Here is a 27,784-nt window from a genome sequence, read left to right on the forward strand (position 1 = left end):
GCACCTGCCTAGAATCCCCCAGTGAGGGGCTGGGGTGTGGCTCAGTGGTAGAGCACCTGCCTAGAATCCCCCAGTGAGGGCTGAGGTATGGCTCAGTGGTAGAGCCCCTGTCTAGAATCCCCCAGTGAGGGGCTGGGGTGTGGCTCAGTGGTAGAGCACCTGCCTAGAATCCCTCAGTGAGAGACTGGAGCATGGCTCAGTAGTAGAGAGCTAACTTGACATGTGTCAAGCCCTGGGTTCCATTGCTAGCACTGTAAAAATGATCCAACAACAACAACAACAAACAACATAGGAACTCTTCAGTTCTATAAATTTCCATTTAATATTTCCAGACTGCAGTTGATAGAGGACAGGAGGTGACACCGTGGGTTGTGGAATGATCACAGCCCTCTCTAAGAAAAATGAAGGTCATCCTGCCATCTTGTTCTAAGGAGACTCCTGACAGAGCTGGAGAGGAATGGTGGTGGGGCATTCAGGGTTCTGGGAGTGCTCTGGGTAGGGCTGTTGAAAGAGCTGTGAGGGTCAGGAAGGTGGGGAAGGGGCATGAATGAGTAAAATGGGTGGCCCACCTCCTCTGGACTCCACTTCTCTCTGCAGAATTGGGGTTCAGGTTGAGCATTCTCCACAACTGAGACCCCTCTCTGGAGGTTCAGGGAAGGTGACCACTATTGAGATCAGGGTGAGGCACACATGAAGAAGGACAGATCATAGCCTAAGCAAGAACCAGCTTCCTGGAACTCACGTGCTCCCTGGGGGTAAGGGCAGAGGGGGGGCAACTCTCTAGCATGTACTCTGTTTTTCCCTAAGCCAGGGCTGCATGTCCGAGGCAGCCTCAGGGCTGTGGAGGCCAGGACTCTTGAGGATAGGAGTTACAGGGTTGTGGCCCTCACAGGGGTCTGGGGAGGGTCCTTCTTGCCACTGGTGGCTCTGGTGTCCCACAGTACAGCTTGTAGGTGTGTTACTCCAATCTCTATCTCCATCTTCTCGTGGCCTCTCCCTCTCTTGATATTGTCTTCCCTGGATTTTACAGATACATTCCCATCAGATTTGGGGGTCTGTTTAGATCATCTATGATCTTGTTTAATCCCATCCTTAGACACATTTTTTTTTGTGGAGAAATGGATTTCTTGGTGAGGTTTGAGGTGCACATGGATTTAGAGAGGGAACCCTATTTGTTTTGTGACAGTAGGTCACTGCAGTTTAAGTAATGATAGAACACAGGCCTCCAGATGGCAGGTGGGGCCACATGATGCTCTAGGCATGCTACATCTCCAGATCAGCAAGCGCTAAGGCCCTGGGGCAGAGCAGCCATCAGAGGGAGCAGCGAATGGCCATATGGTGGGGACAGAGTGAGGCAGCACAGATTCATCCTGTTGACTCCTGGTGGATGACCAAGGTTCAGGGTGGGTGGAGTACCCCATAGGGTGTAAAACGCTCAGTGGTAGCCTCAGAATATCAGAGGTTTCTTATTACAGGAATGAAGAGAAGAGAGTCTGAGGTGGGCATTGTGTCTGGCAGAGTTGCCCATTTGAGAGTAAGGGAATGTGGAGATGCCCAGGGCCTGATGGGAGAGGGACCATTGTCTGGAAGGATGGTAGAGAGAGGGGCTAACCACAGTGGTTATAGGTCCTGAAGAGATGACTTTCATCACGAGGGGCAGTAGGAGAAGAGACATCAATAGTATCTGAGGAAGGCAGGTCCTTTGTGGATGATGATGATCAGGAGGAGCTTGTAGAGTGAGGTGTGAGTCGCTTGCTTCATCCTGAAGACCTTGGGGACACTGTCTCCATGGGCAGGCGAGGCTTGCTCTGACAGTTGCTCCTTGATGTGGTCTTGTCTTCTTTTCTTGGAGATAATGGGTAAAGGGCCTTGGACATGCTAAGCCATTGCTCTAGTGTAGAGCTATGACCCTAGCCCCTCACAGGGGGATTCTAGGCAGGAGCTCTACCACTGAGCCACACCCCAGCCCTTCACGGGGGGATTCTAGGCAGGTGCTCTACCACTGAGCCACACCCCAGCCCCTCACTGGGGGATTCTAGGCAGGAGCTCTACCACTGAGCCACACCCCAGCCCTTCACTGGGGGATTCTAGGCAGGTGCTCTACCACTGAGCCACACCCTAGCCCCTCATTGGTAGATTCTAGGCAGGTATTGTTCTACTATTGAACTACATCCCTAGATCTCTTCTGACTTTTTGAGACAATGATCTCACTTTCAATCCAGGCTGGCCTTGAATTTTCTGATCCTCCTGCGTCAGCCTCCTGAGCGGTTGGGATGATGGTCTCAGTCACCACACTCAGATGACAGCCAATTTCTCACCTTCCCTTTCTTCTCTCACAGGAGGAAAACAGGCAGATCCTGGCTCGGCAGAAGTCAAACTCACAGTCCGATTCCCATGATGAGGAGATCTCCCCAACACCCCCAAACCCTGTGGTAAAGGCGCGCCGCCGGCGGGGTGGTGTGAGTGCTGAGGTTTACACCGAGGAAGATGCTGTCTCCTATGTGAGGAAGGTAAAGAACCCCATTATATTTCCACACACGCCTGGGATATCCCTGTCAGCCCTGATGATCTAGATTGCCTGTCTGCGTAGAGCACACGGTCCCATGGGAGGGAAGACTTGATGTGTAGGATTACTGTCACCATTGCCACTATGAACTAAGTAGTGTTTGCGTGGCTTTCCTGGCGGGGGTGGGTGTCTCAACAGCTCCCTGTGGTTTTAAGACCTGAACGATCTTGGGGAGAAGATGGATGGGTTCTCCAGAACAAGACAGGTTACAGTTCTCACCTGCTACATACCTTTTAGTCTCCATTAAGGGCACTAAGTTATGAGGCCTGGATTCCACGCTCACACCTTACCAACCCAAACATCCCACACAGGCCTGGCCTGCAAATCCCACCGCAAGGGTTCTTCAGGGGTCCCACGCGGAAATTTGGGAGACACATCCCAGCGTATTGTACTGTTTTAGTCCTTTTCCGTTGCCTAGCTGTGTAGTGTTGATTGCTCACAGCGCTGTGCAGATGTCACACTCATCAGCACACATGTTTCTCATCTTGAGAAACAGAAACCCCGCAGCCTCTACATACTCACCCCATGCTGCCTTTGTCCCAGGATTTAATACTGTATGAGTGGAGGTTAAAAACTAATATTGGCGTTGTGGTAAAATCCACCCGGAAGCTGCTGGGTATGGTGATGCATGCCTGTGATACAGGCCAGCCTGGGCTACACAGGAGATAAGAACAAAAGAAAGTCCTCAGAGCACTTCCACTCTGTGGTCTTCTTCCCCACTCGCAGAGCTACAGTTTGACTGTGTGCAAAGCTTCAGATCGTTCCATAGTCCAGGGCCACAGGCAAGGAGGGCCAGGTGGTGCCCAGTTCCAGGGCCGTCAAAAGCAGAGAACAGTGAGACGTCACAGATCAGAGGAGCCCAAGGGGAGAGGGTACTGAATGTTACCTGACAAGGTCCTGGAACAGGAGAAGGTCGTCTAAGAAAGCTACAGATCAGATTAAAACATAGATGCAACTTATCCATCATGGATCCAGTGTGGCTTCCACAGCTCAATGGGTGAGGGTCATGGCGCAGTATAGAGTGTTTGCCCAGAACCCTACAGTGAGGGGCTAGGGACATGGTGGTTTAGTGGTAGAGAATCTGCCTAGATGCTCTATCTACCTCTATGCCACACTGTAGCCCCTTACTGGGGGATTCTAGGCAGGTGCTCTACCACTGAGCCACACCCCAGCCTCTCACTGGGGGATTCTATGCAGGTGCTCTACCACTGAGCCACACCCCAGCCCCTCACTGGGGGGTTCTAGGCAGGGGCTCTACCTCTGAGCCACACCCCAGCCCCTCACTGGGGGATTCTAGGCAGGGGCTCTACCACTGAGCCACACCCCAGCCCCTCACTGAGGGATTCTAGGCAGGTGCTCTACCACTGGACCACACCCCAGCCCCTCACTGGGGGGATTCTAGGCAAGCACCATATTACTACACTTCCAGCTTTCTAATATTTAAACAACTGCTTATCATTTTTTCTACAAAATCAGTGAGATAAAAAACAACAAAAGGTACTGCGTGTCTTCTGGCACCTTCTAGGTTGGTTGTGAAGTTCTTAAGAGCCACAGGCCCCAAACAGTTCCAAATGCTAAAGATTAGACTTTTCCCAAGCCTCTTACTGGGCCGCTCTAGTTTTCTTGCTTTTTATTTATTTAAAATTTTTCTAAAGGTTAACTGGCAAGATGTCTCAGCAGGTAAACATGCTTGCTACTGAACCTAATGACTTGAATTGGATACTTAGAATCCACATGGTGGAAAGAGAGAACTGCCTCTGGCAGGTTGATATTTGACCGCCATATGAACACTATGGCACATGAACCCTGCCCCAATATATAAATGAATGAATTTAATTAATTCATTTAAAGTGAAACACATGTGACAGTCCCTGCTGTTCTTTTAGCATGGCCGGATCCTAGTCTCATGAGGATGGCAGGATAGGCGCTCCAGGATGGATTATCCCTTAGTTTCTAGCAGGAGTTTGGGGTGCTAGCTCTGTTCCTGGAGCTAAACGGTCTGTTCCTTGACTTCTCCCCAGGTCATTCCCAAGGACTATAAGACCATGACTGCCCTGGCTAAGGCCATTTCCAAGAACGTGCTCTTCTCACACCTGGATGACAACGAGCGGAGGTAGGTGTGCCCGGGTTTACACCCTCGCCCTCCTGGCTGAGTCACGCTGGGAGCCATGGGGATGGTGGCTTTGGGAGAGGCAGGTTATTGATTGCTTCCTGTGAGCTCCCGAGGAAGGAGCAGTGTCTACAGTACACTGATGTGTGTGTGCTCATCTGGACCAGTACAGGGTCGGAGTTCACAGCTTCCGTACGCTCTGGCTCGTAGTAAGATACAGTAATACTGCCTTTTGCTCCGATCATGTGGCTGAATGTTCCAGCATCTTCCATATGCCGGTGTAGGCCTTGTCTTCTCTGAAACAATCAGAGCAGCAGAGTTGGAGGGAAGTTGTTATTTCATCGAGAGAAACCTGGGGGCCAGGAAGGGCTCCAGGGCTGTGTTTGGGAAGTTCACTGTATAAATGATTAGAAAAACCAGAAAGTTTTATCTGGGTGTGGTGGTTTATGCCTGTAATCTCAACACTCGGGAGGTTGAGGCAGGAGCATTGCTGTGAGTTCAAGGCCATCCAGATGGATGTGAGCAAGAGCCTGTCTCAAAAAGCAAGAGCAGGAGGTAGGGAGATAAAGTACTTGCTGTGTAAGTGTGAGGCTTCACATAAACAAGGCATGGTACCCACCTGTCATCCCAACGCTCGGAAGGTGGAGGCAGGAGGATCAGAAGTTCAAGGCATGTTTTCAGCTGCACAGCTAGCCCAAAGCCAGTCTAGATGACATGAAACCCATCTCAAAAATACGTGTTTTTTTTTGTCTACATCAACCAATGTAGGAGGCCAGTGTGACTCCTCTTTGTTAGCATTTGAATATGAAATGTATCCTACAAGCTTAGGTGTCCCAACTTTTGTTTGCATTTTTATTCAGTGTTCACATTTATTTGTCTGTCCATCCATCTGTCCGTCGTCCATTTATCTATCTATCTATCTATCTATCTATCTATCTATCTATCTATCTATCTATCTATCTATGTGTGTGGAGAAGGGTATGCACATATGTAAGAGTACAGCTTTCAGGAATTGCTTCTCTCTTTCCACGGTGTGAGTCCTGGGGATTGAACTCAGGTCACCAGGCTTGACAGCAAGCCCCTTTACAGCTGAACCATCTTGCAAGCTCTCACGTGTTTGAACTCTTGATCTTCAGCTGGAGTTGGTATTGTAGGGGTTTGAAGAAGCTACGACCTGGGGCATGGTTATCAGAGGTGGGTCTCTGGGGAGGGAGTATAGCTTTCCCTTACTTTTGGCTCGTGTTCTTTGATTTCTGATTTACCAACATGTGGACGTGCTAACCACCAGCTCCCACCTCCATGCAGAGACACCCAGGTCATCCCGTCTCCCTTGCCCCAGGGAGCTGACCTCCTTTGACTGTGAGCTGAAATTAAAGACTTCTCTCTTAAGTTGCTTCTGTCAGGGATTTGATAGTGCTGACTGGAAAAGTGTCCAGTATGGTTGGTCATCCCTGGTTTGTCAGGGAATACGGCCCCTCCAGAGGTACACACGAGCCAAACCCTGGGACCTGAGAATGCTCCTTCGTGTGGCACAGAAGGACATCAGATGTGATTAACTTGATGTTGAGAGAATTCCTTCCCTGGGAACATATAAATGTCATCTATCTGCTCCTGTTAAGGTTCTAGCGACAAAATTCAAGTTCACCAAAGCTCCCCTGGGCATTCAGTGAGCTCATTGGGCTTACAGAGCATGGGTGTAGGAGCCCCTCGGTTAACCTTCCACAGGCTATGTATCCTAGCACCCCTGTCCCCGTAAGGCCACATGCAATGAGGGCAAACCGCACACAGAGGAATGGCTGGAATCTCAAATGAGGGTCCAGTGACCCGCACCACCCCCTCTTTTTCAGAGGGGAACATCCTCAGTCCACAGGCAAGGTCATGATTGACACTTGCATGCAGGCACAGACAACGTGATAGAATTGGTGGGTGTTGGGCTCTGAGGATGGCTTTCTCCCACACTCAAGATACGGGTGGGCATGACCTTGGATTTTCTAGGGGACTCTAAGTGGCATATGTGCCCTTGCGAGGATGGGGTGAGGGAAGATTGGGACACATGCGGAGGCTCCCTGCCACAGAACTAGAGAAGGAGTGTTGTGGTGACTAGAAAGGGATGCCTAGCATCACGGGACCCTAAGAAGCAGGAAGGGCCTCTCCTAGAGCTTCAAAGGGGTACAGTCTGAGTCCACCTCTTGATTCTGAGTTTTTGGAAGTATTGAGAAAAGCAATTCTCAATTCAGATGCTAGGGACTGAACTCAGACTTCATGGGGCAAACCCTTTACTGACTGAGCTGTCTCCCCAGCTTTGTCCCTGCTCTAACTTGAGCTCATGTGTCCATTTCCACTGCCAGTTGAAACTTGACTTTGAATGAGTGTGGCATTCACACAGTCCAAAGCTCAGCAGGTGCAGAGAGAAGGGTTCAAAGTGAAAGGTGACTTTCTGCAGACTACCCTAGGACCATTGCTTGACTCTGGGTGGATCTTCATGGGCGCCCCCGTGGGTCCCTTCTGCTCCTTACATAGGCACTCACCTGTCCCGTGGTGGATTGTAACACAGACAGGCTGTCTCTTCTGTCCCCCACTTTCTGTGTATGTACAGGGACATGTTCTTGTGTGTGTACACATACCTATGTGGGTATGTGCATGGAGAGGTCAGAGGTCAGTCTAGGCTGTCATCCTCAAGCACTAGATACTTTGATTTTCTAAGGCAGTGTCACTCATTGGCCTAGAACTCACCCAGTTGTCTAGGCTGAACAGTCATTGAGCCTCCGGGGGGAGGGCAGTGGACCTCAGAGTCCATTCTCTTTGCCTCCTAAGGACTGGGATTATAAGTGTGTGATTTAATTTAAATTTAAATATTTTATTTAGAATTCCATACATGAGTAAACTATATTTACATCATTTATACCCCTTCTTCTTCCCCCTCTAACTCCCTCTCCCCAACTCCCCCTGGCATTCCTTCTCTATTTATTTCACACATGCACACACACACACATGCACACACACACACATGTACACACACACACATGCACACACGCACACATGCACACCCTACGGAGCCCGTTCAGTGTTACTCATATGTACATGTGTTTAAGGCTGTCCACTTGGTACTGGATGGCCTATCAGAGGGCTCCTCCCCAGGGAAGACTGATTCCCCTCTCTCAGCAACCATCTACTATGGTTCTTCATCTAGGAGTGGGGCCTTGGGGACTTATCCCTCTTTGAATCCAGGTATTTTGTTTGTTTGTTTGTTTGTTTTGAGACAGGGTTTCTTTGTAGCTTCGGAGCCTGTCCTGGAACTAGCTCTTGTAGACCAGGCTGGCCTCGAACTCACAGAGATCCACCTGCGTCTGCCTCTTGAGTGCTGGGATTAAAGAAATCCAGGTATTTTTATGGGTTCCGGGGTTTGAACTCAGGTCCTTGTGCTTCTACATCAAGCACTTTATCCACTGGACAATCTCCCCTGCCTCTTTCTGCCTTGTTGAGACAAGGTCTCATTATGCAGCTCAGGTAAGCCTTGAACTTGTTATCCTCCTGCCTCGGCTTCCTGACAGCTGGAATTGTAGGTAGAGATACCACACCTGGCCTAATTCACTCTTTTGTGGACATGGTATAGGTGTAGAGTTGATTTCAGCTGGCCTGGCCTTTCCAGCACTACTCCATGATATACGATTGTAGGCAGCAAGTTCCTGCTCTGTCTGATCATTTATAGCAGAGGCAGGCCACTAATAACACTCTAGAATTGTGCGATCTCCAGCCAAGTGGCCAAGAAGCGGAGGAAGCAGATGGCTGGCTTAATGATACCTCTTTGCAGAGCTGGCCGTGGAAGGAGCGGGTCACATGGAGTGTGTGTCTGCTCTGGGTCTGTTGTTTTCCACAGAGGAAAACTCACTTTTCATATGTACACAGTAGACTCTGGTTCCTGGCCATGGTGCTGGATCCAGGAAGTGGTCCTAAGGGAGCAGGCAGGGAGGCATCCACTCCCGAATCTCTCACATGATGCTGCTCTGTGAAGCTCCCAGAACTGCCTTCCCCTGTCTTGTTGAAACCAGGCTTAGCGGCTCTGTCTGGCTCACTGCAGTTCGGCAAGGGCAGAGTTCCAAGACTGTAGGCGTTGGGCCCTGGCCTCGGCACCCCCCCATCCTCCCCACGTGAGTGGAATAAAGTGAACAATGCCTTGCAGGGTAAGCGTGCCTCCTTTCCTGATGGCCTCTCCCTCCAGATCCAGGGTCAAGACAAGCTCAGTGTCATAGGCCGAGCGATTTTGCTCTTGTCAGTTTATCCTGGAGTTCTTCTAAGCTGTATCAGAGACACTCAAGTTTGGAAGGGGAAAGATGATAATCCTTTTATTTAGATTAAGTCCTTTTATTTAGAAGAGGGTTATAGGACTGGGGAGATGGCTCGACTGGTAAAGGGCTTCTGAGTTCAATCCCTAGATTCCACATAAAAAACGGGGGCATTGTGGCACATGCTTGTAATCCCAGCCGAGGCAAGAGGTAGTAGGCACAGGTGGGTCTTTGGGACTGCTGGTCAGCCTGGTTGTTCTACTTGGTTGGCCCCAAGCCAGACAGAAAAACAAGACAGACAGAAGCTGAGGAACAAGAGCTGAAGTCTCTGTGGGTCTCCAGACACATGCATACACCTGTGTATCCATACAGATGCACCTGCACGTGTATGTGTGCTTGTGTGCACGCACACACACACACAATGCACTGATGCTCAGTTGATAAGTTCCAGGACAGTTGTGTTTCTCATCGGTTCCTGTGGAAGGCTGTCTGTGAGCTTTTGCACAGGGTGTGAATTTGCGGCTTCAGTTTTCTTTCTTGTCCTTTGCTGAAGACAACACAACACATCAGAAACAGTCAGTGGTCCATCGTATTGTCACCCCAGTGATGACAGATCATATCCTCCTCTCCTTCCCCCAGCAGAATAGGGATGAGGATATTGAGCAGCCCGGGTATATGCAGCCAAGGGAGCTGTTCCCTACTGCTGGGAGCAACCCCAGAATACTCTGTACTTGGGGTCTCTGTATCCTGGGGTGACTTCCATATGCAGGGAACTGGCTCTGCCCTGGTGGGTGTTGGGGGCCTGAGAGAGGCCCCAATAATGGCGCTGGTCTAGAGCTCCCTTGCATTCCTGCACTACACTTAGCTACAACTTGAGATGTCTTTAGAGAGAGTTGCGCACATTGTGACTTTGATGACATTCTCTGGGATTGGATGTCAAATGAGGGTAATAAGACCTACTATGATAATTTCTGTAAGGCTGTAGCAGCAAGGTATACCTGTGTATTACTGTCACCATCACCACCCTCATCCTCAGCAGCATTAACGCCATCATCACTACCACCCCCCCAACACTATCATCGCCACGATTGCCATCACTGTCATCACCAGAAATACCACTGCCTACTTTAAATTTTCTTTTAAATTTTTAATTAAGTGTGTATATGTGGGTGTGCACAGGAAGGTTAAGAGGCCTTGGATCCTCTTGAGCTGGAGTCAGAGGCAGTTGTGAGCCACCCAACGTGGGTGTTGGGAATCAAACTCTTGTCCTCTGCAAGAGTGGTATCCACTCTTACAGCTAAGCCATCTCTCCATCACCACCACCGTCCATCTCTCCATCACCACCACCGTCCATCTCTCCATCACCACCACCGTCCATCTCTCCATCACCACCACCGTCCATCTCTCCATCACCACCACCGTCCATCTCTCCATCACCACCACCACCGTCCATCTCTCCATCACCACCACCGTCCATCTTTCCATCACCACCACCGTCCATCTCTCCATCACCACCACCGTCCATCTCTCCATCATCACCACCGTCCATCTCTCCATCACCACCCCTGTCCATCTCTCCATCACCACCACCGTCCATCTCTCCATCACCACCACCGTCCATCTCTCCATCACCACCACCACCGTCCATCTCTCCATCACCACCACCGTCCATCTTTCCATCACCACCACCGTCCATCTCTCCATCACCACCACCGTCCATCTCTCCATCACCACCACCGTCCATCTCTCCATCACCACCACCGTCCATCTCTCCATCACCACCACCGTCCATCTTTCCATCACCACCACCACCGTCCATCTCTCCATCACCACCACCACCGTCCATCTCTCCATCACCACCACCGTCCATCTTTCCATCACCACCACCACCGTCCATCTTTCCATCACCACCACCACCGTCCATCTCTCCATCACCACCACCGTCCATCTTTCCATCACCACCACCACCGTCCATCTCTCCATCACCACCACCGTCCATCTCTCCATCATCACCACCGTCCATCTCTCCATCACCACCACCGTCCATCTCTCCATCACCACCCCTGTCCATCTCTCCATCACCACCACCGTCCATCTCTCCATCACCACCACCACCGTCCATCTCTCCATCACCACCCCTGTCCATCTCTCCATCACCACCACCGTCCATCTCTCCATCATCACCACCGTCCATCTCTCCATCACCACCACCACCGTCCATCTCTCCATCACCACCACCGTCCATCTTTCCATCACCACCACCGTCCATCTCTCCATCACCACCACCGTCCATCTCTCCATCACCACCACCGTCCATCTCTCCATCACCACCACCACCGTCCATCTCTCCATCACCACCACCGTCCATCTCTCCATCACCACCACCGTCCATCTCTCCATCACCACCACCGTCATTTGCTACCATTAGACTATCAAACCATTACCCTCACACCAAGTACCACCACCATCACATCACTGTTGCGATGCTGCCCTCACTCTTCGCTCAGTCCTTGGCTGGGTGCCCAGGTGGCAACCAGTTGTGGTGGCAACTTCCTCCTAGAGTTTCTCTTTGTTCTCAGAGCCTGGCTCTGCTGCCAAATGCACCCACAGCCAGTCCCCATTGTGACTCAGCATTTGGGAAAGTACTGGTGTCATCTTGAGACCACTTCGGAAGTCACTCGCTGCCCTATCCTGGACCTCAGTTACCTGGTAGGATGCTGTGGTCTTTGAGACTCCCATACTCAGAAGGAAGGTCTCCAGAGGCCGTTATATACAGAAGAGCACTCCAGGGCCCAGTCTAAGGAAGGCCCTTGCCCTTTGCCCCAGGCTCAGCATCAAGTGTCCAACTTGGGACTTGAACCAGAATGTCATCTCCCCAATACCAACCCCTTGCAGAGTTAAGATGCTCCTGGCAAGTACCCCAGGGTGGCAGCAAATGCATCTTTTTGCTGAGTGTTTCTGTCAGAAGCTAGGCAGGCCCTCACACCTCCCAGTGAAGTGGGACAGTTACTGCTTGGCTGGAGTCCCAGCATCCTCAGAACACAGCTCCCATGGTACTCAGAAGCCCTGGGATGCTCCGGGAAGGAGGTGGAGGCCCCTGGGGCTCCATCCTGTCTCTTCCCAGGTGCTTTATAGGATGCCCCAAGAGGGAGCGTGACTGAGCCCTCAGGGCCAGGCAGTGTGGTAATTAGGAAGCCTTGCGTGTTTGCAGCATGTGTTGTGCCCTCGGCTGGGGCCTCATTACCTGAGCCAACAGAAGGGCGCCCAGGTGCCTCACCCAGTAGCTACATTTTCTGCTGCTCTAATTAAAACTCCGGCCTCTGGCCTGAGCGTGGCTCCCACAGCTGTCTCCTGTTATCTGTGTGGTCTCGCTTCCTCCCACCCGCCTATCGCTGCAGCTTGTTTTTGCACAAATTGGCTCTGGGCCTCAGGTGATGGGAAAAACACGCTGTCTGCCGAGTCATATGCAGCCAAGGAAGCTGGCTCCCGCTGCTGGGAGCTTTCGCGACCCCCTTCCTCCTCTCCAGCCTGGCAAGGGCTTTGAGGCTCTGTGCTTCCCTTTCAGGCAGTGTTGAAAAACAAAATTAGCATTTTTGTAAAAATACGAGGCCTCATTTGAAGAGAAGCTTACTGGCCTGCAGAAACAGATTCAGTTTTCTTCTTCATAAAGCCAGGTTCGCTCTGGGCTGAGGTTAGTGAGTCTTTGGCTGTATTCAGGGACTTGGATGGGAACTTAGAATCTGAAACTGGAAGCTTGCCTTTAATGATACTGGCTCCATATTCTCTCTCTCTCTCTCTCTCTCTCTCTCTCTCTCTCTCTCTCTCTCCTTCCTTTATTCCTTCCTTCTTTTTCTGTTTTGAAGCACTGGGGATTTAACCTAGGGTCTGTACAGGTTAGATGAGTACTCTACTGCTGAGCCACACCCCATCCCCTCACTAGGGGTTTCTAGGCAGGTGCTCTACCACTCAGCCACACCCCAGCCCCTCACTGGGGAATTCTAGGCAGGTGCTCTACCACTCAGCCACACCCCAGCTCCTCACTGGGGAATTCTAGGCAGGGGCTCTACCACTGAGCCACACCTCAGCTCCTCACTGGGGGATCCTAGGCAGGCACTAGAATAGAATAGACTTCAATGGTGCATCTTTATTTTATTTTTTTATTTTAAGGCAAGGTCTTGCTAAGTTTTCTAGGTAGGCTTTACTCTGTAGTCTAGGCAGACCTTAAACTTTCTGTCCTGCTGCCTCAGACTCCCAAATAACTGGGATGCCAGGTCTGGACCTCATGGCTCTGTAATGGGTGTTCATTATCTTGAAGAACCTACCAGTGTTTTCCTTGAGGCTGGAATGTTAATATTGTCATTTAGCACAGAGATGAAGCAAGCTGCCCAGAGCTGCCTACATGACCAGCAATGGCCTTTAAGAGAAGAGTAGTTTTCCTCGTGTCTAGAATTTCCTACAAAGTGGGCAGTCTAATGATGGTGGCGGATGGAGTGCTTTGCAACCACAAGGTAGTTTCATGTCCGTGCAGATTTCGTCTGGCAAGGACCCCAGAACGGCTTTAACTCAGAGTTTAGAAATGACAGTGTGGCACTCTGGCCATGGCCCTCAATGCTTGCGGTGGCTCTTGCCTGTGGCTTTGTCTGTTTGGTGTTTATGATAGCTAATATTGAGTGCCAATTTGACAGGATCGGGAATCACTAGGAGGCAAACATCTGGGTGTGTCTGTGATGGAGTTTCTAGATTAGGTTAACAGAGGTGGGAAGCCCCACCCTGGATACGGGCAGCATCATTCCCTAGGCTGAGGTCCTGGACTGGATAAAAAGGAGAAAAATGAGCTGACCACCAGCCCCCATCTCTGTTCCTGACTGTGGATTGTTGTGTGGTCTTTCTGGGTAATAAACCGACATCTACTCTACCAAGATGGGCAGCCAATGACAAAGCTAACAAATGATTACATCAAAATTCAGCTTTGTGAACCAATGAGTTTATTGGGGTCACTTACAGGAGTGTGGGCGAGGGGATACTGACGGGGCCAGGGATCACTCAAAGGCAAGTCCACCTTAGCTTATGTGACAGCTCTTGAAAGCCACAGCTCAAGCTCTCTGAGTAATTTGCAGGTAGCTGGACACACAAGTCAGTCTTCTTTCTCCAGAGCAAGTTTTATTACTTAAGGCAACTCCCTCCTCCAAGGCTTTCTGAACCTTGTAAATTTCAGGGAATTTCTGAGATTTATAAGTTGTTTTATATTCCTAAGTCTTAAAGGGCTTCACTCCAGGGTGAGAAAGTTTGAGGATATTTGCTGCATAGCAGGATGCAGTGTGAGCCCTGCCTCACACTGTTCATGTGGATGAGCCCACTTCTGTTTATCAGACAGGGAAACCAGCTCAGGGGAGGTAGGAGCCCTTGGAGGCTTTGTAGTTTCCTTGGGACTGGAACCACACCTCCTGTGTGTTCTACAGAGCTCCCTGGGCTGACACTTCCCATACTGTTTGTGAGGCCAGCTACTGGCCTGTGAGCTGTTGGATCATTACCTACCTCTCCTGCTGGTAGTGAAGTCCTCACCTGGTACCCAGACACCTGACATCCCTTTGCCTAGAGACCCACAGCTGTGACAAACGTGTAGTCTTTAGGGTCCCCTGGTCACAGGTTTTGTACTTCATCTATGTGGCATCTTGGATGTGACTGTCTTCTCTACTCCTGACTTTGTTATGTGAGACTTGATTCTCCTTTTCCTTTCCTTTCCTTTCCTTTCCTTTCCTTTCCTTTCCTTTCCTTTCCTTTCCTTTCCTTTCCTTTCCTTTCCTTTCCTTTCCTTTCCTTTCTCTCCCCTCCTCTCCCCTCCCCTCTTCCCTCCCCTCCCTTCTCTTCCCTTTCCCTCCCCTCCCCTCCCCTCCCCTCTCCTCTCCTTTTCTTTTGGATTTTTGAGACAAGGTTTCTCTGTGTAACAGTCCTGACTGTCCTGGAACTCAACTTTGTAGACTAGGCTGGCCTCAAACTCACTAAAGGCGTATGCCACCACCGCCTGGCACATGAGACTTTTCAACACACCCCAGATAGGGAACCCACAACAGACCGAAGTAAAGGCTGTACCAAAGTCAACTTGGTAAACCAATGAATTTTTAAATTGGGGTTCCCGACAGGAGTATGGATGGCAGGTCACTTACAGGAGCAGGACCGAGTCAGAAGCAGCTGACAAGTCCACCCTAACCTGGGGGACACTTATGGAAGCAGTAACCCCGGAGCTCTTTGAAGCATTTGCAAGCAGCTCAACAGGTCTAAGAGTCTGCTCTCGGCGGTCCACTGGTCAGCCCCCTTAGCTGGGGAGGGAGCTCGAGAACCTCGGAAGTTTCTGCTTTCTCTGACATGCGTTTTGTTTACCTCTGGCATTTTAGGGCTCCCCCCCATGGAGAGAATGTTTCAATATGGCAGAAACTGCTAGAATTTGAAGTGTGAAACTTTCTAGGGATGGGGGTGGAGATACAGGTCAGGAGACTATTGGAAGGTGTGGGGCTACCATGGAAAAAATGGCAGAGTCTCCCCAGGAGGGGGCCTTCTGATGGGGGGGGCTGGGGGAAGCAGCTGACAGGAATGGAGGTGGAGGGCAGTGCATAGACTGACATGGGCTGAGCAGATGGGCAGCTTGGTGGGAAACTGTGTGTGTGTGTGTGTGTGTGTGTGTGTGTGTGTGTGTGTGTGTGTGTGCAAATAGGAGTGCAGACTGGAGTCCAGACTCCAGGGTGACGTGTTTTGCACCAGCAATTTTTTTTTGTATCCTTTTTGGACTAGCCTTGTGTTAGCCCTGGTTGTCCTCACCTGAGGCCCATCTTCACTTGCCCCCGCATCCTCTCATGACTCCACCTTCTTTTCCTCCACATCCTTTACGTATTCATTATGCAGGTGTCTCTGTGCCGTGCAGGTTTCACTTTTTACTTTGTTTTACCTGTGGTGTCGGATATTCCCAGATGGTACTAACTAGGCCAGACCCTGATTAGCTTCTAAGATGATTGTGTATATAATACACACGTGTGTGTGTGCATGCACACATGTGTGCATGTACAGAATCATGTGTGTACATAAGTGTGTCTGTGTGTATGCATGTGTAAACCAGAGGATCAACCTTAGGACCCAGTCAGTCACCATAGTTGTTTCTGCTTCTTCTTTTTCTCCTCTTTGTGTGTGTGTATGTGTGTGTGTGAAAGAGAGAGAGAGAGAGAGAGAGAGAGAGAGAGAGAGAGAGAGAGAGACAGACAGAGAGAGACAGAGAGGAGCTAAAGCATTAGCGTGAAAATCAGAGGGCAATCTGAGAGTCATTTCTCTCCTTCCACGCATGTCCCAGGGTTTGAACTGAAGTCATTAGGCTTGGGGGCAGGTGCATTTATCCCTTGAGCCATCTTGCTGGCCCCACTACCTTGTTTTTTTGAGACAAGGTCTTTCACTGGGAGCTGAGGCTTGCCGATTTGGCTAGACTGGTTTGCCAGTGATCCCCAGGGATCCTCCTGTTTCTGCCTCCCCAGTGTTGGAATTGGAGGCACGTGCCACCATGTCTTACTTTTTACATGGGTTCTTCTGGGGGTTCAACTCAGAAACTCATGCTTTTGAGATTAGCATTTTAACAACTGAGCCATCTCCTCAACCCCATTATCTAAAACCATCTTGGGGGTTGGCGTGGGGGAAATTTCAAAGACTGCAGAGAGAAGGCTCTGACCCCAGCTCTGCCAGCTGCCACCTCACAGTTTGTGTTCACTGGGGACCTTGTCACATCCCCCCGTTACCTTTTGACCCTGGAAGCTGCCATCCAGACAATAATTTTTAGTCCAGTTTCAGCCCTCCTGACCACACCACATTCCATATGCAACTTGGGTAGCAAAAACATCCCTCATCTGTACCTGCCCAGCAATGCCATTCATGGAGACAGGTTTCCAAAATGTGGTGTTTGTTGGGCTTATGTTTATTTATATACTCAGAGCTGTTTTAGAAGGCACCCTTGTTTTCAGCCCTTTGAATCCCCCAGACTTCTCTGTGACAGAGCCTGGATGAAGGAGCAGTGTAAGAAGGACCCTCAGAACCCACATGGCAAGCTTCTTCTGTGTAGCAAGTCTGCAGGACCAACCTTTCTGCTTTTCCTCCTGTGGGTGACAGCTGTCTCCTGCTGTCCTTCAGAAAAGGCAGCAGTTGCTAAGAACTGGGCAAACAAAGAGAGGTTTGACTCCTAGGAACAGCTGGAGGGGGACAGCTGGGGGACAGCTGCCAAATCTGAATGTCGAGGCCACACAAAACCGAGACCTTTAACCATTTGGCATCACTAGGAAACTCTACTCCTCTCTGCCTTCCTCCCAAGTGACTTCTTATTTCCAAGCAGTAAGAAAGACTTTCACATATTTTAAACTTCAGCTACAAAGTTTTCTGATTTATCTGAGGTTATGGGGAGAGAAGTCAGCATGAGCCATTCATTTGTCTGTCCGTCTGTTTTCATGCATCAATCATTCACCCACCCGTCACTCATCTCCATCCATCATCTGGCACTCGTCATCGATCCAGTGGTCACTGTCCATTTCTTCATCACATATACTCACCCACCATCCATCCACCTATCATCTAATAGGTGGATCTCTCTCTCCATCCAAATTTCATCTGTCGTCCACCTATTTGTTTCTCCATCTATCCAATTAATCATTCACACATTTAATAAGTACTGTTCGTGAATCTTCCATGTGTGCCAAGCAGTGACAGGGAATATAGGTGTAGACACAGTGGAGGGGAGCGTGTGGATTGTTGATCACTTCCTTCCTTCCTTCCTTCCTTCCTTCCTTCCTTCCTTCCTTCCTTCCTTCCTCCCTTCCCTTCCCTTCCCTTCCCTTCCCTTCCCTTCCCTTCCCTTCCCTTCCCTTCCCTTCCCTTCCCTTCCCTTCCCTTCCCTTTTTTCTTTCTTCCTGTTGTTTCAAGACAGGATCTTATATTTTTGGTTGTGAGCCTAGCCTTTACCAGCTTGAGCCACCCCTCCAGGCTGACAGGATCTTATTGTACAGCCCTGGCTGTCTGAGTACTTGCTGTGTAGACCAGGCCTGCCTGGAACTTGTAATCCTCCTGAGTCCTGGGATTGTATTTATATGCTATCATGCCTGGCTTGTTGCTTTATTCCAAAGAAAGTATGACTCTTTGCTGCAGTCTTGGCATGAGATAGCAGAGGTAGACATGGACGTGGAAGCATTGTGCTGATTGGATCTTGACTGTCAAAGCCGCATGCACTGATTTCCTAGCAAACCCTTACACTACAAGAAGGTTTGCATCCCCAGGAACTCACTAAAACCCTCTAAGATAGGGGTGTGATTACCCTATACACAGAGAAGGGAAACTGAGGCTGGAGAAACTTCTCTGAGCACACTCTAGGGATCTGTTTGTTAACTCTAAAGCATGCACGGTGGTGGGGAATACACGATTGTGATGGGGGACGTGCTCCTGTAGTCCACAAGCACACTGCGGCCATTTCTCCTTTAGGGGGAAATGGCATGTCATGAGCCACGCAGATAACAGTCTAGCTTATCGGTGCTTCGCTCCAGGGGAAGAGATCCAGCGTAAACAAGAGAAGTTGCTAGCACATGTGGTATGTGCGATGGTATGTTCTCAAGGTGGGACAATAGCAACACTGGTGGTAGAGGCGTGATGATAAAGGACGGGATTGCAGTGATAATTGTGATGGCGAAGATGGTGATGAAGATGGTGGTGGTGGTAGTGGTGAAGGTGATGGAAAAGTTGGTGATAGTGATGCTTGTGATAAAGGTGCTGATGGTGGTGGTGGGGATGGTGAGAATGGTGGTGGTGATGCTTATGGTGGTGGTGGTGGAGGTGATAATGATAAAGGTGATAATGAAGATGGTGTTGATGGTGGGAATGTTGTGATCATCATGGCAATAATGGTCAGATAGTGATAGTCTCTCTCTGAAGAGCATGGCACTGCCAAAAGCCAACCCTTGTTTTCCTCTGAACAGTGGGACAGACAGAGGGGGGCACACTCATTGGAGACAGAGTCAGATAAAAGCTGGGTGCTTCAAGGCCTTGCTAAACTACTAAATGAAACCTGCCAGGTGCCAGGCTTAGCATCGGTGGCCTTGAAGGAGCTGCAAAGCTTGTGAGGTTCTTTCCTGTCTAGTCCCTCTGTCATGGAGATTCAAGATGGCTGTATAGATGTGGCACACAGCGGGCAGCGCATCGATGAGCATGGTACACGCTGAAGCTGACCTGTGTGATGACATGAAAGTAGAACAGGACTTTGTAGAGTGGAGAAGTGGGGCACAGGAAGGGGGAGGAACAAAAGAAGATAAGGGGGAAGGGAAGGAAGACAAAATATCTATTTCCTTTCATCTGTAGAATCTAAATTTAAATATAATGACATGAAGGCAGAAGGGAAACCATTGGTGGGAGGGCAACTTGTCAGGGAGGAGGCACAGGAGCATAGTGAGGGGTGGATATGAGCAAAGCACACTGGTACGTATAAATAAAATATGAATAACTCTGTGTATAAATGAAAATGTCAGAGTGAACCCGTTATTTTATATGCTAACTCAGAAATTGTCTTCAAATCATGCTACAAAAGTGATCAAATAAGGCGCAGAAATCAATGCAAATGTAGACATTGTCATTGGTATGTTTTCCAAACAGTTGACAATGTATAAATTTTAAATTTAATGATTATTTATCTGGGGTGGAGGCATGACTCAGCAGGTAGAGATGCTTGTTGCCAAGCCTGATGATGGGAGTTTAGTCCACCCTGTGCTGGAAGGAGAGAACTGACTCCACGGGTTGACCTCTGACCTCCACGAACACACACACATAAACACAAATAAATAAAACGTAAAAAAAGTATTTTAAAATGTGACTATACTCACATTTTGTCAATTGTGTCCTAACATCTTAAAAACAGTTTTAAAAATTGATTCTAAGAGGTTTATGTTAACAGGAAAACATTCTGAAATTTCTTTATAGAGAAAAACAACCAATAAGAGACTCTGAAGTGTTAAAGCCTATTTTTAGCCGGGTGGTGGTGGCGCACGCCTTTAATCCCAGCACTCAGGAGGAAGAGGCAGGCGGATCTCTGTGAGTTCAAGGCTAGTGTGGTCTACAAGAGCTAGTTCCAGGACAGGAACCAAAAAGCTATGGAGAAACCCTGTCTCGAAAAATTTTTTAAAAAAGCCTATTTTTATATTAGGGTACATTTTGTAGGAGGAGAGATTAGAAAGGAAGCCATGCAGAAATCCCAATTTTTGGTCTCTCATTCCAAGTGACTGGTGCCAACTTGTGTTTCTCGGGTTATATGCAACAGGGCAATAAATGTCAATTAGAATAGTCTGGAAGTTCTTTCTCTTTGCAGTGATGGAAGTTTGAAATCAGGTGTTTTAATCCTATCTTAAAACTATGTGAGAGAACATAGAGTCTAAGAAAATCCTTGAAGACAAAGCATGGTAACTGCTTGTAATTCGGGAGAGTAAGGCAGGGGGATTGCTGTGAGTCTGGGACTAGCTTGAGTTACATAGCAAGACCCTGTCTCACAAAACAAAAAATAAATATTAAAAGAAAGGAAGGAAGGGAAGAAAAAAGGGAAGGAGGAGGGAAACGAGGGAGATAATTTTTGTGGGTGTCTGTGGTTGATATTCCTAGAGCAGATTGTGGGTAGCAGGTATAAAGCAAAAGATTAATGATTGACACTGGTAATCAAGAGGCCTGGACCACAGAAGATGTACATGGAGGATGGATGGGCCAGGACAGGAGGCAGGCAGTGGGGGACCTGATAGATGCTGGGCCAGTCCTGCTCCAGTGGTTGAGTTAGGATAGTTTATAGGCTGGGTGACAGGATTTGCTGGTAGGGTGGTGTTGAAAGAGCCCCATGGTTGGGTCCCAGCACCCTTCAGCATGGAAGTGGAGGAGCAGGCAGACAGGCTTTGGTCACACAAACCTGGGTGTCGCTAGACACTGAAGAGTGACAGGTCGTTGGGCGTATGGCCCTGGATGGATGAGTGGCACCCTCCACCTCATCTGTGGTTTCTCCCATTGGCTCTGCTGTGCTCTTTGGTCTGCTGTTCTTCAAGTATTGGAGACACAGAGGACCCGCTGAGCTTGCACTGCCCGCTGGACACGTAACCACGCCACTGCCTTGCCTGCCACTTGCTAATGACCTCAGGGGTTAATCTTCTTCCTGTCCTGATATAAGTCTTTGTTCTCGTTTACTTTGCTTAGCACTGCTTGTTCTTAATTACCTGTGTAGTGGTGACAGCAGCCAGGGTGCGGATCAAAGTGTCTCTCTAAGCAGTTTCCTGCCCCTGAAGTTTTAGTGGCCCGTGGTGAGCTCATTGGGTCTGTACAACAGAAGACACTTCCAAAGTGATGCTTTGATGGAAATCAAGGTTTAACTGTGTGGAAATAATGGCAAATTGGCAAAGCGGCTGGCTCACTCACGGGACGTGGTCTTGCTTCTCTTAGCAATAGTTTTATAGCCACCATTAACGTGAGTTCACAAGGAAGGCAACTCGGTGTCCTGCCTGCCACCTTGCATGGCTCGCTACTGGACTAGTGGGACAAGAATCCTCAGGCCTTTACTTGTCTGGCCTGGGGATTTGCACCCCAGCACTGTTTCCTATTGTGGGGTGCCCAGGAGATAAGATGAGAATGTGCAGAGTCACATTTGCTCACCTGCATGTCCATGCCATTGTGTCACTGGCCTGCGAGTGATGGGAAGGATTGTTCCAGCCTTCGGGTCATTGGAGTAGATTCTGCATAAACCAGAATAGTAGGTCAGCATAAATCAGCTCTGGCTTCGAAGACCATAGAGGGCTGGGGAGATGAGTCAGTGGAGCAAGCGCCTGCCGTGTGTTCATGAAGACCTGAGTTTGGATTCCATGCACTGCATAAAGGCTAGGTGTACTGGTGTCTGTCTGTGTGTAGGGGGGTGGGGAGGCAGGGTGAAACCCACCGGCCAGCCTAACTGGAACTAGTGAATTCCAGGTTCTGTGAGAGACCTTAGCTCAAAAAATAAGGTGGAGAGCCATGGAGAAAGACACCTGACATTGACCTCTGGCCTGTACATGCATGTTCATTCCACATATACATATACACATTCAAACACACATGCATGTACATGTTACATGGAATAAGAGCTTTATTCTGAGCCAAATTTGTGTGACCATGGCCTGGAAACACAGATGCAAGTTGCCCCAAGTGACATTTTCCATGGAAATGTTTTCATTACATTTTCTTTTTCTTTACTACCCCCCCCTTTGCTTTTTAGAGACACGATTTCCTCTGTGCAGCCTTGGCTGTCCCGGAACCAGCTCTGTAGATTAGGCTGACCTCTAATTCACAGAGATCCTCTGCCTTTGATTAAAGGCGTGTGCTGCTGTCACTGTCCAGCTTTGTTCCTTTTTCTCAATCATAAATCAAAGTGTTTTGCAATACAGTGCCAGGAACATCAGACGTGTGCATGGCAGAGGAGTGGTGACATCATGATCCCAGGTCGCAGATGCTAACTGATGACATCTCTGCTTTCACACTGGGGGAATCTGTGGTCTAAATTAATACATTCCAATGGGTTTCTTCAATAGTCACCAGGATGTTGTTGGGTCAGGTATAGAGGTGGGCGATAAATTGCCATGAAAGGGATTAAATAGCCCAAGATAAACAGCTCTGGACCCAAAACTTTCCAGCTCATCACAACCATGAATTTCTTTCTGATCAATGAGTCTGTTCGAGTTTCAAAATGGGTGTAGCTTTTCCAGGGAACCGAAGTTCGCATCTGCATCCTAAAAGGTGTGCACCAGTGAGACACTGTTGTGCTCTATTGGGGACATCAATGGAAGGGCAGTGTCCCCTCTTCCCTGTCCTTTAATTGCATGAAACAAGAGGGGAAGTCATAGTATAGGTTCTTCTTATTCTTTTTTTTTAAAGATCTATGTTGATCCTACCTGTCTAAGAGCATAGGAGATCTTTCCATTTTCTGATATCGTCTGCAATTTCTTTCTTCAAAGACCTAAAGTTCTTGATGAACAGGTCTTTCACTTCATTAGTCAGGGTTGCCCCAAATATTTTATGTTATTTGTGGCTATTGTAAATGGTGATGTTTCTCTGATTTCTTTATCAGCCCCTTTATCCTTTGTATATAGGAGGGCTACTGATTTATTCTGAGTTGATCTTGTATCATTGCAGAAACTGTTTATCAGCTGTAGGGGCTCCCTGTGGAATTTTTGAGGTCACTTATATATACTATCATATAATGACAGAAGATATAAAATAATCCCACACTAGTTCAGAATTATGTATAATAAAGGGTTATTTATTTAGGGGAGACTTATAGATCACTGTCCTAGATCACAGTCCTCTGCATGAACAGGGAACAGGAACAGAGTCTAGCAGCTGGAAGTGAGAGCCCAAAGCAAGAGAGTGAGCGCAGGCTTTACAGCTGCATTTATAGTATAAAAGACCATGCCCAAGTGGGCTGGTATCTTAAAGGCTATTGGCTGAAGGAGCTCCCACAGCACCTCCCCCTTTTGTTTAAATAAGAGTTCCAAACCCAATATAAAACTATATACACTAGGAACAGATATCAAGTATAAGATTAGAATTACAACCATCATAAACAATACTAAGCAAGGAACATATGCTAAATGTTTTAATAAACTTTCTATCCTAAGTAGTCTATGTCTTTTATTAGAAATGGCTTGGTTAGAGCTTAAGAGGATGGTAACTACTACTATCTAATCTTTATCCCTATCAAAGGCCTGTGAAGAGAGATAATATTACTTGAGTAAGGAGGAAGTGCAACCAAGCAGCTTCCAAATGTGCAGTAGATGACAGAGACAACTGGCTGCCTGAGCAATCACCTAAAGTGTCATTTGCAATGTTGAAGCAACCAACTTTGGATAAGGCCTAGAGGAACTTACAGACCATTTTCAGAGGCAGGAAACTGTGTCACCCTATCTTGGCAAGATTTGACAGTCTTTTTCTTGTATCCTGCTTGTGCAATCCAGACATCATGCACTTTGTCAGTAGTAGAAGCACGGGCAGTTTCTTGCCTAAAGGCAAGTTATATCAAGAAGACAAACTCCAAGTGGAGTGTCTTTGGTGCTCAACATTCTCTCGGGAATAGATAGGTGCTGCCAGGAACAATTTTGTCTCACGTCAACATAATCCTAAATTATTTAAATGCCATGTTCTACAGATTTTTGAAGTGGTTGAAGGTTACCTATTTATGCAGAATACAATCTCTATGTATTTAAAGAACCTAATTAGTCTGACTAAATGTATAACAAACATAAATGACTATTGATCTATAATACTTAATACCTATATAACTTAAAGATTAAGACTTCATGTCAGAATATTAAACAATCTTTAAACAACTGTGCAGTAAAGGAGGACAATGACATGAAAATGTAAACAACGCATAAATCTTAATCAGAGGTAGAAATATATAATGCAATATGATAAATATATTCTAAAATTGTATCAATATACAAAATGTCTTTTTTTTTTGTTTTGTTTTTCGAGACAGGGTTTCTCTGTGGCTTTGGAGCCTGTCCTGGAACTAGCTCTGTAGACCAGACCAGGCTGGTCTCGAACTCACAGAGATCCGCCTGCCTCTGCCTCCCGAGTGCTGGGATTAAAGGCGTGCGCCACCACCGCCCGACAAAATGTCTTAAACAGAGGTAGAAACATGTATGCATACAATATGACAAAATAACTTTGCATAGGTATACAAATATTGTAAACAGAAATAACAAATATAATTTGAACTTATTATTATTATTAGTGTGAGTAAATTCACACTAAATTACTTATTATCCCATTCAACCTCCCTCCCCCATTTTTGAGATCTTTAGGCCTACATACTTTCTAGCCCAACCCCCAACCCTATGCAAGTAATAATCAACCCCCTAAATGGTGTCTCTAACTGTGAGGACAAACTTTGTTGGGAGAGGAGGTGTCGTTTTCTAGAATTGCTTCCTGCTGTCATGGGGGCGATGCTTTTTCTATGGGATCCTGTAAAAGTAAAATGAAGGTTTAGTTTCAAGATTACCATTTTGTATAATTACAAATGGTCTCTGAGTAGTCGATAGGATCTTTTTGTTTACTTGTTTTGAAGTTTTTATTTGGAGTTCTGGACAGAACATTGTAAGAAGATGCACTATTCCACAGCTGGTACCCAAAAACTGGTCTTATAGTAGCGCTATCAGCATCATGACGTCATATCAACCAGGTAGAGTCGTTGTTGTGGAGCTCCATCTTCTTCCTGAAAGCTTCAAAGATTACTGCAGGAAAATCTACTGTTTGTTGTGGGAAATTTAAACATTATTCATATAGACATATATTCAATAAAAGATACGATATAAACAAAATGGGCATGGAGAAAAGTAAAATATTTCCTTAAAATCTGTCTTCTTTCTGTCCCATACCAGATGGCTCCTGACATGAGACAGAAATCCTGAATTTTTCTTTTAACAACATGCTTAGATTTAGAGGATAGCCATTGTCCAACTCCAAAACCAGCTCTTATTTTTAAGTAGAAATGTTTAAGTGTATAATTTAATTTATAATTAAATTTTACCATGCAGATATCACAGCGCCATAAGGCCGATTTCTCTTTGCTTGTTGATTCTTTCTGGATAGCTATCTTTTTATCTTTAGGCACCTAAATGTCCAAGGTTTCTCCACTCTTTGAAGATGAATATTTTCCTTCAAAGACCAGAACAGAACCCTGCCCCAACCCTTATGAGGTTTCCTTACCATCTATATGATTGTCACTCATGAATGAACCATCATTTCTCTTTCTCAAGAAGTTTCTCTTTTTCAAACCAAATATTTATCAATTTTGATGGTACCCATAGTTTTTCTTCTCCTGCGGAAACAAGAGCAAAACTGCTTCCCCAATGTATCACATCCCCTGGTTTCCATTGTGAAGTCAGCACATCCTTGAAATATACTGGCTGATTTAATTCAGAAGGTTTTTTCTATTATCCAATGTCTCTCTGCTGCTGTTGTTCCTTTCTCATTAGTGTTAAGAAAAATCAAGGTTAATAAGCATTATGTAATCGATTTCTGGGGCTATTTTCCATCCCTTTCTGTTTATTTGGCATATCCTTTATAGTTTGATTTGATCTTTCTATAACTTCCTGACCTGTAGGGTTGTTTGGTATACCTGTAATATGCTTTATATTATAATAAGCAAAAGCTGTTTCATTTTCTTAGACACATATGCCAGACCATTCTCTGTCTTTACTTGTGCAGGTATACCCATGATGGCCTTAGCTTCTAATAAATGCATGATTACTGAATCAGCCTTTTCTGAAGTCAATCGTGTGGGGTGGCCTTAGTGCTTGAAGCCCACGTTTTTCACCATTTCCCTGACAAATGGTGAATGTAGCCCATAAGAAACTATTGCTTGTTTTATTTCTTTGAGATCACTCATGCATATTGGATCCCCTGCATATTCTTTGACTACCTTAGGGTACTTTGTACCAGATGGTCTTTCTGAGGAAGTTACCAGATAGGCAGTTGAAACTCTGTGTAAGTCATCCCAGAGTCTGGCATGTACTGATGAGGTTAAATCCAGTCCTTGCACCTTCTGTCCCTGCTCATCAATTTCAATAAATTCTTCCATCTTTTCAAATCTTTTTACTACTGCTTTTTTAAAAGTCTGAATCTCCTGTCCAGTGTTCTGTTCTTATGTCCTCACGGAGGATTCCAACTTGTTCAGTAAAGACATATTATATTTTTTCAACAGATTCCAACAGTTAGATTCAACAGCACAAATTCTTTCAGATAATTTTGTCAAATGGATGCCATACCTCTCCATAGTACTGAACCATTTTTTAATGAGATAATAAAACAAAGCTAATTCCTAGAATAAAATAAAGGGAAGGAAAATAGTATGAGCCTTGCACAATACCTTCCATAGTATAAGCAAAATAATCATTGAACTCCTGGATGTTTGTTACCAGTCATTTTTTTGTAGTTTTTCAGCTCTTACCTGTCTTAAGGCAATTACAATGAATCGGAGTAGGTGTAATAATCATTATTGACCAGCAGGTGTCACAGTTGCAGCCACGTGGCTGAGAGATGCTAGCAGCAGCAAACCGCACATGTTGCTTACTTAGGTACTGAAAAATATGCTTTGTTTAACAAATTAAGAACAGTTATTAAGGCAGTCAAATGATTCTGAGAATTGGGGCCCAGGATAAAGAGAAAACCCAAAGTTTTCTGTCAGTGTGAGTTGCGGACTCTGTGTACAAGGGTATTGCAGGCAGCAGTGTGTGGGTTGGTGTGTGAGTTGTGAACTGCGGAGCACTGAGCAGCAGCCTGCTACATCTGAGGGCCGGCTAAAGCCGCGGGTGAGAGAGTCAGTGCCTAATGCATCACATGGCTGGTGGTCTGATCTCAGAAAGTGTGGACTGGTCCCCCAGATGATGGTGGAAGCTACAAAATAATCCCACACTAGTTCAGAAATATGTATAATAAAGGGTTATTTATTTAGGGAACACTTACAGGTCACTGTTGTAGATCATAGACCTCTGCACAAATGGGGAACAGGAACAGAGTCCAGCAGCTAGAAGTGAGGGCAGGAAGCAAGAGAGAGAGCACAGGCTTTACAGCTGCATTTATAGCATAAGAGACCACTCCCAAGTGGGCTGGTATCTTAAAGGCTGTTGGCTGAAGGAGCAGAAGAAGCTCCCACAACAATCGTATCATCTTCAAATAGTGAAAGTTTGACCTCTTCATTTCCATTTTGTATCTCTTTGATCTCTTTTTGTTGTCTTATTACTTTAGCTAGAACATTGAGTGCTA

General features: G+C 47.2%; 1 protein-coding gene across 5 annotated transcripts in view; it reads left to right on the forward strand.

Annotated features, from left to right (window-relative positions):
- Prkar1b (protein kinase cAMP-dependent type I regulatory subunit beta) overlaps positions 1-27,784 on the forward strand; it is a 138,066-nt gene that overhangs the window by 38,116 nt on the left and 72,166 nt on the right. For all 5 annotated transcript variants that reach the window (XM_075974945.1, XM_075974923.1, XM_075974937.1 and 2 more), the window contains exons 3-4: positions 2,340-2,510; positions 4,588-4,679. In XM_075974945.1, coding sequence (XP_075831060.1) covers positions 2,340-2,510; positions 4,588-4,679 — 263 coding nt within the window. The remainder of the gene's footprint in view (positions 1-2,339; positions 2,511-4,587; positions 4,680-27,784) is intronic.

This window comes from Microtus pennsylvanicus, chromosome 1 (genome assembly GCF_037038515.1).
Source record: "Microtus pennsylvanicus isolate mMicPen1 chromosome 1, mMicPen1.hap1, whole genome shotgun sequence".
Lineage (NCBI taxonomy): Eukaryota > Metazoa > Chordata > Mammalia > Rodentia > Cricetidae > Microtus > Microtus pennsylvanicus.